Source organism: Oratosquilla oratoria, chromosome 6 (genome assembly GCF_046742065.1).
Source record: "Oratosquilla oratoria isolate Oo_2021 chromosome 6, ASM4674206v1, whole genome shotgun sequence".
Classification (NCBI taxonomy): Eukaryota; Metazoa; Arthropoda; class Malacostraca; order Stomatopoda; family Squillidae; genus Oratosquilla; species Oratosquilla oratoria.
The window spans coordinates 80,374,413-80,387,935 of NC_134782.1; the positions used below are offsets into that span (position 1 = coordinate 80,374,413).

The 13,523-nt window shown below is 37.0% G+C and overlaps 1 protein-coding gene across 1 annotated transcript; it reads right to left on the reverse strand.

Moving 5' to 3' along the window:
- Positions 1-3,700: 3,700 nt before the first annotated feature.
- Positions 3,701-4,543, reverse strand: LOC143026212 (uncharacterized). The gene is made up of 2 exons (XM_076186238.1): positions 4,501-4,543; positions 3,701-4,364 (listed from the first exon to the last, which is right to left on the reverse strand). Exons 1-2 carry the CDS (start codon positions 4,504-4,506, stop codon positions 3,978-3,980), a joined length of 393 nt encoding a protein of 130 aa, XP_076042353.1. The 5' UTR covers positions 4,507-4,543; the 3' UTR covers positions 3,701-3,977.
- Between the last annotated feature and the right edge of the window lie 8,980 nt (positions 4,544-13,523).

Below are 13,523 nucleotides of genomic sequence, written 5' to 3' on the forward strand. Positions count from 1 at the left end.
TCTTCCCGCGGGAAGTTCTCGAAGCCCGTGGCGAGCGTCTTCATCCAATAGTGTGCTATGGCAATTTGTGACGTCTCGTCACCCACAAGCGGACTTCTATATGTTTAATACCTAGTGACATCATGTGATTGTACTGTGACGTCACCGGATTGATCATGGCGCCATAGGATCGTCTCGTGACGTCACAGGGACACAAATTGACGTCATAGGACTACATGGTGACGTCAATTTATCACAATGACGTCATCATACCGTGACATCACTGAGTCACAGTGAGCGTTGAAATAAATTTTGACATGGTAAAATTCTGGACCATCATGACTGTAGATTAAATTAAGTTGAATAGGAAAAGTCATGTTCATTTCGACCTAAGTCACAGTGAGCGTCGAAATTAATTTTAACATGGTAAAATTCTCGACCATCATGACTGTAGATTAAATTAAGTTGAATAGGAAAAGTCATGTTCATGTTGACCTGAGTCACAGTGGGCGTTGAATTAGTTTAACATGGTAAAATTCTTGACCATCATGACTACAGATTAGCTTAAGTTGAATAGGAAAAGTCATGGTCATTTCGACCTAAGTCACAGTGAGCGTCGAAATTAATTTTAACATGGTAAAATTCTCGACCATCATGACTGTAGATTAAATTAAGTTGAATAGGAAAAGTCATGTTCATGTTGACCTGAGTCACAGTGGGCGTTGAATTAGTTTAACATGGTAAAATTCTTGACCATCATGACTACAGATTAGCTTAAGTTGAATAGGAAAAGTCATGGTCATTTCGACCTAAGTCACAGTGAGCGTCGAAATTAATTTTAACATGGTAAAATTCTCGACCATCATGACTGTAGATTAAATTAAGTTGAATAGAAAAAGTCATGTTCATGTCGACCTGAGTCACAGTGGGCGTTGAATTAGTTTAACATGGTAAAATTCTTGACCATCATGACTACAGATTAGCTTAAGTTGAATAGGAAAAGTCATGGTCATTTCGACCTAAGTCACAGTGAGCGTCGAAATTAATTTTAACATGGTAAAATTCTCGACCATCATGACTGTAGATTAAATTAAGTTGAATAGGAAAAGTCATGTTCATGTCGACCTAAGTCACAGTGAGCGTCGAAATTAATTTTAACATGGTAAAATTCTCGACCATCATGACTGTAGATTAAATTAAGTTGAATAGGAAAAGTCATGTTCATGTCGACCTGAGTCACAGTGGGCGTTGAATTAGTTTAACATGGTAAAATTCTTGACCATCATGACTACAGATTAGCTTAAGTTGAATAGGAAAAGTCATGGTCATTTCGACCTAAGTCACAGTGAGCGTCGAAATCAATTTTAACATGGTAAAATTCTCGACCATCATGACTGTAGATTAGCTCAAGTTGAATAGGAAAAGTCATGTCCATTTCCACCTGAGTCACGGTGAGCGTCGAAATTAATTTCAACATGGTAAAATTCTCGACCATCATGACTGTAGATTAGCTCAAGTTGAATAGGAAAAGTCATGGTCATTTCGACCTGAGTCACAGTGAGCGTTGAAATTAATTTCAACATGGTAAAGTTCTTGACCATCATGACTATAGATTAGCTTAAGTTGAATAGGAGAAGTCATGTCCATTTCGACCTGTTTTTTTTTTTTTTTTTTTTTACTTATATCGATATCAATATCAATATATATATATATTCATTTATTTATTTATTTTTTATAAAAATAATATTGTACAATTCACATAGTGCATAAATTCTATGTAGAATATTGTATCTTGCTCAGCGGTTCCTGGGACTTCCCCTACCCCTCGGTCGCCCTTTGCCCCCCCTTCTTTTGCGAAGAGGGGTGGAGCCGTTCCCATGGCGACACATGGGACAGGGGTGATCGAGTGGTAGAGATACCGTGTCCTGAAGGAAGTTGCTGATGCCCAGCCCCCGAGGTCCTGCACCCGTTCCACAGAGTGGGTGCGGAGAAACGCCAGCGATGCCGCGAGGCCTCTGATGTTGTGGGCGTGGGGGGCATGGCCCGGGTCGGCCTTCCGGTGCCCTGTTGGTGGTGTCAGCTAGCCAAGACAGGAAGTCCAGAACTGTGCTAGCGGAGATGGTCACTATCGCGTGTCTCCGAAGGAAGTCCTGGAATCTCCGGTTGGGAGGGTTGTTGGATCTGGATGACGGTCGGGACCGTAGCGAAGACGCGGTCTGTCGCTTCCTGGTCGAACAGACCACGGGAAAGGGGAGCTGCTCTCACCACGCCCCGGCGAGCTATCTCCGGGGCCGACCGCGCTGCAGACTGACGAGCTGCCAGACGAGCCGCGGTGAAGGCCCTCGCTGCTGGGGGTAGGGCTGATGACGCCATGTTGGCTGTACCCTCTGCCACGGTAGAGAGTGCCGCCAGGGTGTCTCTGCATACAGAAAACACGCGAATCAAATTAGTAGGGCGAGAAGGATCCCGATCCCCGGAGGGTGTAATAAAGTCACATCGCTCAATTGTAGAACGTATAACATATGCGAAGCCGAGGTCGTTTCCGAACGACCTCGTCCTCGGGCGCTAGTCAAGAGGCTCCGTCCTGGGTGAAGACGCTACCCGAGCGTCTCTCGCCAGGACAGGTCTGGACCCTCTATAGATTGAAATATCCCACTCACCTCAATTCTTCCCGCGGGAAGTCCTCAAAGCTCGTGGCGAGCGTCGTCAGCCAGTTCCTCATCATCGCCATTGCCGTGACGGTCGAGATGGTAGAGGCAAGGTCTTGTCTGGTCGAGGCCTCCGTCGTCAGCAACTTAGCCTCCGGTTCACTAAGTTGCTGGGGGAGGGCGGGGTCCCTGCCCGAGTGCCACAAGCAATCGCGCAGGCCCTCCGGCGCGAAGGGTGGTGGCAGGACGACGGGGAATGATGAAGGGATATGCCGTCGAGGAGGAACCGTCTTGGGTTGGTCTTGGGCCCGCTCGAGAGCAGGGATGTCTAAGGCTTTCTCCCCTTTCTCCTGCGGGAACCAGGCGTTTGGGGAGAGTGCTACCGCCGGTGAGGCCCCCGACCTGTCGACAAACATATGCCCATCAGGGTTTAAACGAGGGTTCTCCAGGAGAGCACCTAATGCGTCCAGAGTGTTAGAGGTGGAAATCCTGGAGGGCGTGGAGGCCGGGGCGGAGAGGGGTCGAATCTTATATAGAACCTTAGCCCCCTCCGCGTCGTTGGCCCACTTTAGGATAACGTCATCTCTCCTCCTCCAGCCCTCCAGTAGCGAGTAGTCGGGAGACCAGGCCACTAGCTTGTGATCTTCTCCAAACGAGTACTCCCAGGACCGGGGAAGGTCACACCATGAGAAGGGGTGAACTCAAGAGTCCGTCATGGTAGGAGGATAAGGTAAAGAAGAACTGTAGTGGTCCTCCACCCCGTCCAACCCGACGGACGTCTGATTGGGGGGTTCCTCCTGAGAGGGGCCTTCTAGTCCTATACCTGTCGCCGGCACGGAGGGGCGGAGGGAAGGACCAGGAGGGAGAGTGGGAGGGGGGGCTAGAGCCGTAGGTTCAATAGGAGGTTGCTCTGGAGAGGGGTGCGTTATGATTTGCGCGGTCTGAAAGGCCGGATAATGTGATAGGGCCGATTCAAGGACGGGGCCTATCAGGGACGGAAGGAGGGCAGCCACTTGGGCAGCCAGAGTTCCCTCTCCCCTCGTTTCGTCCCCGGGTTCCCTGCCCTTGTGGGATTTACGGCGAGGAAAAGGAGAGCGAGGAAGGGAGGGTGAGTTGGGGGGAGAGGCTGTGGAGGGTGGGGACAAGCTGAGCGTCCTGGACCTCGGTGAGGCAGACCTCTTTTTCGAGCGAGATTTCCTGCCGGGTTCACGTGAGTGAACTAGGGAGGAAGACGAGTTCGTGGGGGTGCTTGACAAAGCAAGCCGTAAGGGTTTTAAGGACCCTTGATGGTCGGATGTATGGGGCTGCCGAGAGGCCTGAGGACGCTCGGGGACACCATACTCCGTAACATCAGACTCGTCCCCTTGTACTCCGAGAGGCCCAGGTTGTCCACCAACGGAAGTCTCGGAGACATAGGGAGACGGATGGCGAGGGCGAACGAGGCCCAATTCCACGCCTAACGCCGGATCCGCCCACACCAGGGGGGGGGGGGTCGTCAGCGGATTTCAATTTCCGAGCTCTGCGCCATGCCTCCCGAAGAAGTTCGAGGGCGGCTAGCTTGGAACGGGTTTTGGGAGGAGCAGCACGAATCTCCTCAACCCGCGCTTTGCACACAACGCAGGCTAGGGGGTTAAAGCCAGCTTGTGAGAAACAAGGGGCATGGCGGGAGCAGAGGTCGTGGTGGCCGTCTGACGAGATCCTGGCTGTGCAGCCGGATTCCACACACAAGCGTTTGGTCTGAAAATAGAATAATGATAATCATAGAAGGGGTGTCCCAAAGGTGTCTGGACACAACACCGAAGGGGAAAAACTGCAGGAGAACAGGTAGGGCTCCCTACGAGAACACACGAGCACGAGCAGGAACCAGACTTACCGGCATGAAAAGAAGGTGGGTTGTGGAGTGACCGACTCGTCTGGTTCCGCGATGCTAAGTGACGCGACGTCCGGCTCGAGCTAGCCGGGTAAGAAGGGAGGGAATAGGGAGGGGGAGGTGGGGTCGACAATGCGCATGCCTGCACAGAGCCGGGAATTTTAAATTTCCGATGATTTTGGCGGAAAATTCAAACCACACTCAACCTTCGGGAAATGGCCATATGACCAGGAGTGTGGTATGGGATTATCGCTATAGCTTCGCTGTGCAGGTTTCTTTCAGCCGATAAATCATCCTATTTAACCTATTATTACGATGAAATTAAAATGAGAAAGATATGTTTTTTCAGTTGTTCCTTGAGACATGCAATTTATTCTAAAGGTTACGCAAGGGTGAAAAGGTTGAGAAACGCTGCACTAGAGTGTTTATTTTTTCTTCCAACTGTATAAGTATTGCATAACTTCTTTGTCAAGTCTTGTGATCGCCGAATGGAAGGCGACCTACAAAATCTTCTCTTCCAGCATCTTCGGCTCTATTTTCTCTCAATCTGCATTGGAATGCTTCTTTATAGCCTTCATCTCTCATATATCAGTTCAAAAAATCGTTTTATGGCTATACACTTCAGAGGTTTTGATTTGGCATGTTTCAGTTTGCCCACAACTAGCCTGTGGTCTGAACTGCATGACATCAATATTATGTATTTTACATCTCTGAAAAATCTTATGTTTTAACATAAGGTGAATTATGGGCTTGTCGGTGTATTTGTTGCTGTATGCTTTTCTACCCGTACTAAATCCTTTGCGATCTTTTTCAATGTGTCCATTCAGATCACCCATGATAACTACATTTTCGGCGTATGGTAAGTCGTTCTTAACATTCTGGAGGGATTCATAGAATACTTCTCTTTTTTTTCTGATGGTCGACTTTGAGCGGTGCGTAGACTTTTATGAAACTTTTTTTTTTTTTTTTTGTCAGAAAGCCAGAATCCTCTCGTTCTACTCTCGTGCTTCTTTGTGCTAATGTCTGCTCTTGCATTATATACGAACTGATAGTTATCATGCAAAACCCTTCTGCCTTTTCTTGCAAGTCTTGTTTCACATAAAGCAAGTATGTCGACTTTCTTTTCCTTTATCATTAATATCAATTCCTCCTTTCCTCTAAATATTCCTACATTTAATGTAGCCATTGGCAAAAATTTCCTGGAGAAGGTTCTAGAATTATTTAATAGTCGATGGTCGATCGAGGTTGATATCAGAGTTCCGAGGCAAAAAGTGAGTTTCTTGAGCACTATTTCCCGGTTCACTAGGCCTATTCCACACCATTCGAGACTATTAATTTGGTACCACGTGGCGTCCATTCCCTTTCAGCTACAGGTCCAGGTCCACATGATGAGGGTCTCCGCCAGTCGATGTCGACTATGGATCTCCAGGTCGCAAACCACGGCTATTTTTCATCACATGAGAAAATAGGTCAATAACCCCTGACGTAGATCGAACAAATTATATTTTTGGCTGTCTTGAGTTCTATGACCAATAATAATAAGTTTTAGTTCCACGTCATCTGTGGGGAACCAAAAACTGAGTGATACAAGAAAGCGAACGCATGTTAGTTTTTTATTCCTTTTACATTGAGACACACAACGAACGGTACGCATCTATTTGTATCACACACACATACACACACACACACACACACACACACACGCACGCACACACACACACACACACACACACACACACACACACACACACACACACACACACACACACACACACACACACACACACACACCTCAAAACGAACAAACCAAAGACAGAAAAAAATGGAGAAAGAAGAAAATTAAAAGTGGCCTATACTAACATTGACGGATTAATTTCAGGTCTGAACGAATTCAATGATTACCTACTAGAAGAAAAACCAGCCATAAAGGGAATTGTAGAGACTAAACTAAGAGGTGAAATACTATCCATCGATAAAAAATAGGGACAAGAAACAGGGAGGAGGAATCATGTTCTTGGCCAAGACAGACTTAAACGTGACCTACGTGTGTTGACCTACATGCTCCCGAAAACGAACGCTTGGAAAAAGAACGAACATACAAAAATGCTAAAGATACATGGAAATCACTAAATGAGATACTAATGGGCAGGGGTGATCTGGTAATTATGGGGGACTTCAATTGCCAATAACTTTGTTGGGAAAACATGACAGTGCGAGCAGGAGACGACTTGTGGGGTATTGTACTGCTGGACATGACCATGGAATACACAATGACCCAAAGGGTCAGTGAAAACACCAGATACAGAAGAGCCGTCGAAACTAGATTTAACATTTACAATAGAACCTAAAATTGTGGACAATTATCAATTACATGACATATTATTAGTGCACATTGAAGTCATCATTAATAGTAACTTCTAAACATGGCATTATTAGTATTATTTATTCATAGAACGGTCTAACTTTGTCATTATTAGTATGTTCTAAACTTGTCCTTATAATTGTGAGTATATTCTAAATTATTAATACGCATTAAAGTTACTATTAATAGTACCTTCTAAATTTATCATTATTAGGACACATTAAGATTTTCCTTAGTGGTACCTTGTAAGCTTGTCATTATTAGTATATTCTAAACATGTAGACACTAAAGTTATAATCAATACTGTATTCTAAACTTCTCATTATTAATATAATCAGTACTTGCCATTGTTAGTATATTCTAAACTTTTCATTATTATTACACATTAAAGTTTTCATTAATAGTACCTTCTAAACTTCTCAATGTTAGTATATTCTAAACATGTCATTATTAGTATATTATAAATTTGTCATTTTAGAATATCTTATGGCTATCAGTAATAGTTCCTTCTAAACCTGTTACTATTTGCATATTCTAAACTTATCATAATTAATACTGATGACCCACTTTCGGAGAAGAATAAGCGAAGATATAGAGATCTGTATATTTCGATCACTTACTGTGATCCTCTTCGGCAGATATGAGTTACAAAGTACAGAACAATGTGTATTTATAGTAAAGCAGTGAGGTAGCAAGATCTTTGAATGAAAAAACATTGGTGTTTAACACAACTTTGCGTCAACACCAATGTTTTTTCATTCAAAGATCTTTATTATAAACAGAAATTCGGATGTTCCATGGGCTCTAATCTCTCGCCAGTTCTAGCCAACTTATATATGGAATATTTTGAATCAGTGCTATTACCGGAAATTAAACCACCCGCCATGTTTTGGCATAGATATGTAGATGACATCTTTACGGTTTGGGATGATGAATGGGGTTCATTCCAAGAATTTCACAACCAACTCAATCACCTAACGAACAATATTAAGTTCAAGATGGAATGGGAATTAGATCACAAATTACCTTTTCTAGATATTCTAATAATAAGAAATGCGGAGTCACTGTCCTTCACAGTTTATAGGAAGCCCACCCACACAGGGAGCTACCTACATTTCTTTAGCCACCATCCTGACAAAATAAAATATAGTGTAGCTTCAGGCCTATTCTTACGGGCTTTGAGAATTTGTAGCTCCCAATACTTAGATTTGGAACTAAATTCTGTGAAAAATCAACTAACAAAATTAGGATACCCGCCGTGGTTTTTACAAAAAGCTCTTAGCAAGGCCAAAATTAGTTTTCACAAAACAGATTCCCATTCCGCCATGAATCATAATTGGGATAATAGATGCATAAAATTGCCTTTTAACAAATCAATCCATGAATTGTCTCACATGTTACCAAAGGAAAAGGTAAATTTTATCTTCCATTATCCTAATAATTTGTTCAGTAAAGTTGTCAATATACATCATAGATCCAAGAGTAATACAACTCCTGGAGTTTATAAATTACCTTGTTTAGATTGCAATGATGTATATTGGGGACAGACGGGTCGAGATCTCAATACCAGGGTTAAGGAGCACAAGAACTCTGTTAAATACGGACAGGAAAATTCCGCAGTATTTCAGCACGTCGCCAATAAAAACCACCGAATAAATTGGGACGATGCTGAAATAATTTATAAATCCAAATGTAGTTTCAGAAGAAAAATAGTAGAATCCTCCTTAATAAATAATTTCCCAAATTACAACATTTCCCATGGTCAATGGTCACCAGACTGTATATCTTCTTTTGCCATAAATAAAATGTTACCATCAACATTAGTGGTGGACAAAAATCACCAAGGCCCATGCAACGCCGGTCATGTGACCTGAGCCACCAAGATGCGAGCATGCGTGCCGGGCGTGTTGATCTGAGCCTCGTCCCCTCTTGCTACCTCACTGCTTTACTATAAATACACATTGTTCTGTACTTTGTAACTCATATCTGCCGAAGAGGATCACAGTAAGTGATCAAAATATACAGATCTCTATATCTTCGCTTATTCTTCTCCGAAAGTGGGTCATCAGTATTATTTTACAAATGTGCTACGACATTTGTTATCATAATTAGTAGACAAGAAACTTTCATTATTAAAAAGTTGACATTATTATTATATTATAAACATTTCATTAATAATACAAATTAAAGTTTTTGTTATTAGTACCTTCTAAACTTATCATTATTGGTATATTCTAAAATTCTCATTATTAGCACTCATTAACAGTGCCTTCTGAACCTATGTATTAGTATTTTCTAAGCTTGTCATTTTTAGAACACATTAGATTTATTATTACTACTACATTCTAAACTTGTATAAACTTTCCATTATTAAAATATTCGTTCGTATATTCATTTTATTAAAGTTATCATAAATATTTCCTACTAAACTTGTCATCATTAGTATATTCTAAACATATCATTATAAGCACACATTAAAGTTGTTATTAATATCTTAAACTATTCATTATTAGCCAAAATTAAAGTTACCTTTTATATGTCCTTAATCTAAACTTGTAAATGTCTTTATATCTATATATGTCATTATCTAAACATATCATTATTTTAGACTTAAATTTTTTAGTATATTCTAAGCTCGTAATTTATAGTACACACTAAAAACCAATTTATAGTACCTTCTAAACTTGTCATTGTTAGTGTATTAACTTGTTATTTAATAACTTTCTATTTATTATTGTATTAACTTTCTATTTAATGAACTTGCTATTACGCGTATATCAAAAACCTTAAATTATTAGCATATACTAATCTTGTCATTATTAGTATATTCTAAACATGATATTATTAGTATATTCTACATTTGTCATTATTAATACACATTAGAGTTAAGCTTGTCATTATTTGTATGTTCTAAACTTGCCATTATTAGTACACCTTAAATTTATCATCAACAACACTTTTCTAAACTTGTCATTATTTGTATATTCTAAACATATCTTCTTTGGTATGTTCTAAACTTGTCATTATTAGTACGCATTAAAGTTATCATTATTAGGAACTAAACTTATTACTATCAGTATCCTCCAAAGCTGTCATTTTTCTAAACTTGTCCTTATTTGTATATTCTAAACTTATTACACATTTGTCATTATTAATACACATTAGAGTTAAGCTTGTCATTATTTGTATGTTCTAAACTTGCCATTATTAGTACACCTTAAATTTATCATCAACAACACTTTTCTAAACTTGTCATTATTTGTATATTCTAAACATATCTTCTTTGGTATGTTCTAAACTTGTCATTATTAGTACGCATTAAAGTTATCATTATTAGGAACTAAACTTATTACTATCAGTATCCTCCAAAGCTGTCATTTTTCTAAACTTGTCCTTATTTGTATATTCTAAACTTATTACACATTTGTCATTATTAATACACATTAGAGTTAAGCTTGTCATTATTTGTATGTTCTAAACTTGCCATTATTAGTACACCTTAAATTTATCATCAACAACACTTTTCTAAACTTGTCATTATTTGTATATTCTAAACATATCTTCTTTGGTATGTTCTAAACTTGTCATTATTAGTACGCATTAAAGTTATCATTATTAGGAACTAAACTTATTACTATCTGTATCCTCCAAAGCTGTCATTTTTCTAAACTTGTCCTTATTTGTATATTCTAAACTTGTGAGTATTAGTATACATATTATTGTTAGTATATTCAAAACTTATCATTATTAGTACACATTACAGTAATCATTAATTGCAACTTCTAATTTTGCTATTCTTAGTATTTTCTAAACTTTGCATTATTAATATATTTCAAGCATGTCATTAACGTTATAATTTTAACCTTCTAAACTTGCGATTGTTACACTATTCTAGACTTGTGAGTATTAGTCCACATTAAAGTTATCATTAATAGTGCCTTCTAAACTTTTCATTATTAGTATATTCTAAACTTGTCATTGAAATTTACCTTGTAAACTTGTCATTAGTATATCATTATTAGTAAATATAAAAATTATCCTTAGCAGTACCTTGTAAACTTATTTTAGTATATTCTGAAACTGTCGTTATTAGTATAGTGTATTATAAACTTATTATTATTAGTATATTCTAAACTTGTCATTATTAACATTATATTCTAAACTTATTATCGTTAGTATATTCTAAACACATTATTAGTATATTCTAAACTATTATTATCAAAAGAACCATCAAAACTTGTTATAATTAGTATGTTCGAAACTTGTCTTTATCAACCCATATTAAAGTTATCATTGGTATATACTAAAATTCTCGTTATAAGTACACACTAAAGTTATCATTAATAGTACCTTATAAACTTGTCGTTAGTAATACTATTACTAGTAGTACTATTAATTTAATGTAATCCAATAATGACAAATTTAGAAAACACCAATAATGAGAAGTTTAAATTATACTAAAAATTAGATATTTAGAAGATACTATTAATGATAACTTATATGGCAAATGGCAAATGATGACAAATGATAACAAGTTAAGAAACTACTATTAATGATAACTTCAAGGTACTAATACTGTCAAGATTTTAATATACATATATAATATAATCACAAGTTTGAAAGGTACAGTAAAAATGAATTAATGTGTACTAATGTTGAAAAGGAATATATAAAAATGGCATGTTTAGAAAAAAACTTTAGAAGATAAGTTTAGAATATACTGATAAAGACAAGTTTAATATAATAATAATGACGATTTTAGAAGGTGCTAATATGTGCTAATGTGATAATAATGAAAAGTTTAGAAAACACTAAAAATAGCATTTTTGTAATATACAAATAAAGTAAGTTTTTGTAATATACAAGTTCAGAAGGTACCTTAATGATAGGTTTTAGAAGGCACTATTAATGATAACTTTATTGTGAAATGACGATGAAAAGTTTAGAGTATGACAAGTTTACATGTTAATGAAAAATTTAATTTATGATAAAAATGGGAAGTTTAGAAAAAAAAAGTATAGTGTTTAGCAGGTCCTATTGGTCAAATCTCTAATGTGTACTAATAATTACTTTAATGAATACTAATAATGAAAAAATACAAGTTTAGAATATACTTTTAATGATAACTTTAATATTGGTCAAATCTCTAATGTGTACTAATAATTACTTTAATGAATACTAATAATGAAAAAATACAAGTTTAGAATATACTTTTAATGATAACTTTAATATGCACTAATAGTAACAAGTTTAGAATATACTATAAATAACATGCTGAATCGGAACTATTGATGATATCTTTAATATGAGAAGTTTAGAATATACTAATAATGAATATTGTCGATAGTACTATTAAAGATTAATATAATGTGTACTAATAATTAAGATTTTACAAAATATTTATAATAACTTTAACATGTTTTGATAATGACAATTTTAGAAGGTTCTATTAAATAGCTTTGATATGTACAAATATTGAATAATTTAGAATATGACAGCTAAAAACACAAATAATAATTAGAAGTTTAGAAGGTATTCATTATAAATTTAATTTGTACTAATAATGACAACTATAGAATATCCTAATAGGGACAGATTTATAATATTCTAATTATGACAAGTTTAGAAGGTATTGTTAATGATAACTTTAATATGTACTAGTAATAACAAGTTTAAAATATACTAATAACGACAAGTTTAGAAGGTAGTATTGCATAATAAATTTAATGTGAACTAATAATTTAGAATATGTTAATAATGGCAAGGTTGTAATGTACAAATGATGTCAAGTTTAGAAGGTATTATTACTAATAGCTCTAATGTGTACTGATAATGACAAGTTTACAATATACGTATAATGCAAGATACATTTGATGAATATGCCAATAATGACTTTAACATGTACTAATCATGAAAAAATAAAATATACTAAAATGGCAAGTTTGTAATATCCTAATAATAACAAGTTAATTTGGGCAAGTTTAGAAGGTATTATTAGTATATCAATAAGGACAAATTTAGAAGTTTAGAGGGTATTCATTATACTAATAATGACAACTATAGAATATCCTAATAGGGACAGATTTATAATATTCTAATTATGACAAGTTTAGAAGGTATTGTTAATGATAACTTTAATGTGTACTAGTAATAACAAGTTTAGAATATACTAGTAATGACAAGTATAGAAGGTAGCATTGCATGATAAATTTAATGTGCACTAATAATGACAAATTTAGAATATGCTAATAATGGCGAGTTTGTAATATACAAATTATGTCAATTTTAGAAGTGTTATTGTCGGCACTGATTGCCATTGTTGTATTCCGGAGGTTGACTCTGTCAAAACCCATTAACCTTGTGTCTGCTTAACTATACGTTCATTGTATTATATTAAAATTCACCATTGATAAATATTGTTCTCAATAATAGCACCAATGTGCACGTATAATGCAAGATACAGTTGATGATAACTTTTATGTGTACTAATAATGGAAAGACTAGAATATACCAATAATGACTTTAATATATGCTAATCATTATAAATATACTAAAATGGCAAGTTTGTAATAACTTAATAATGACAAGTTTAAAAGGTACATTAATAATGCATTTAACTTTGACAAGTATTATATAACTTTAATGAGTACTAATAATCAGAAGT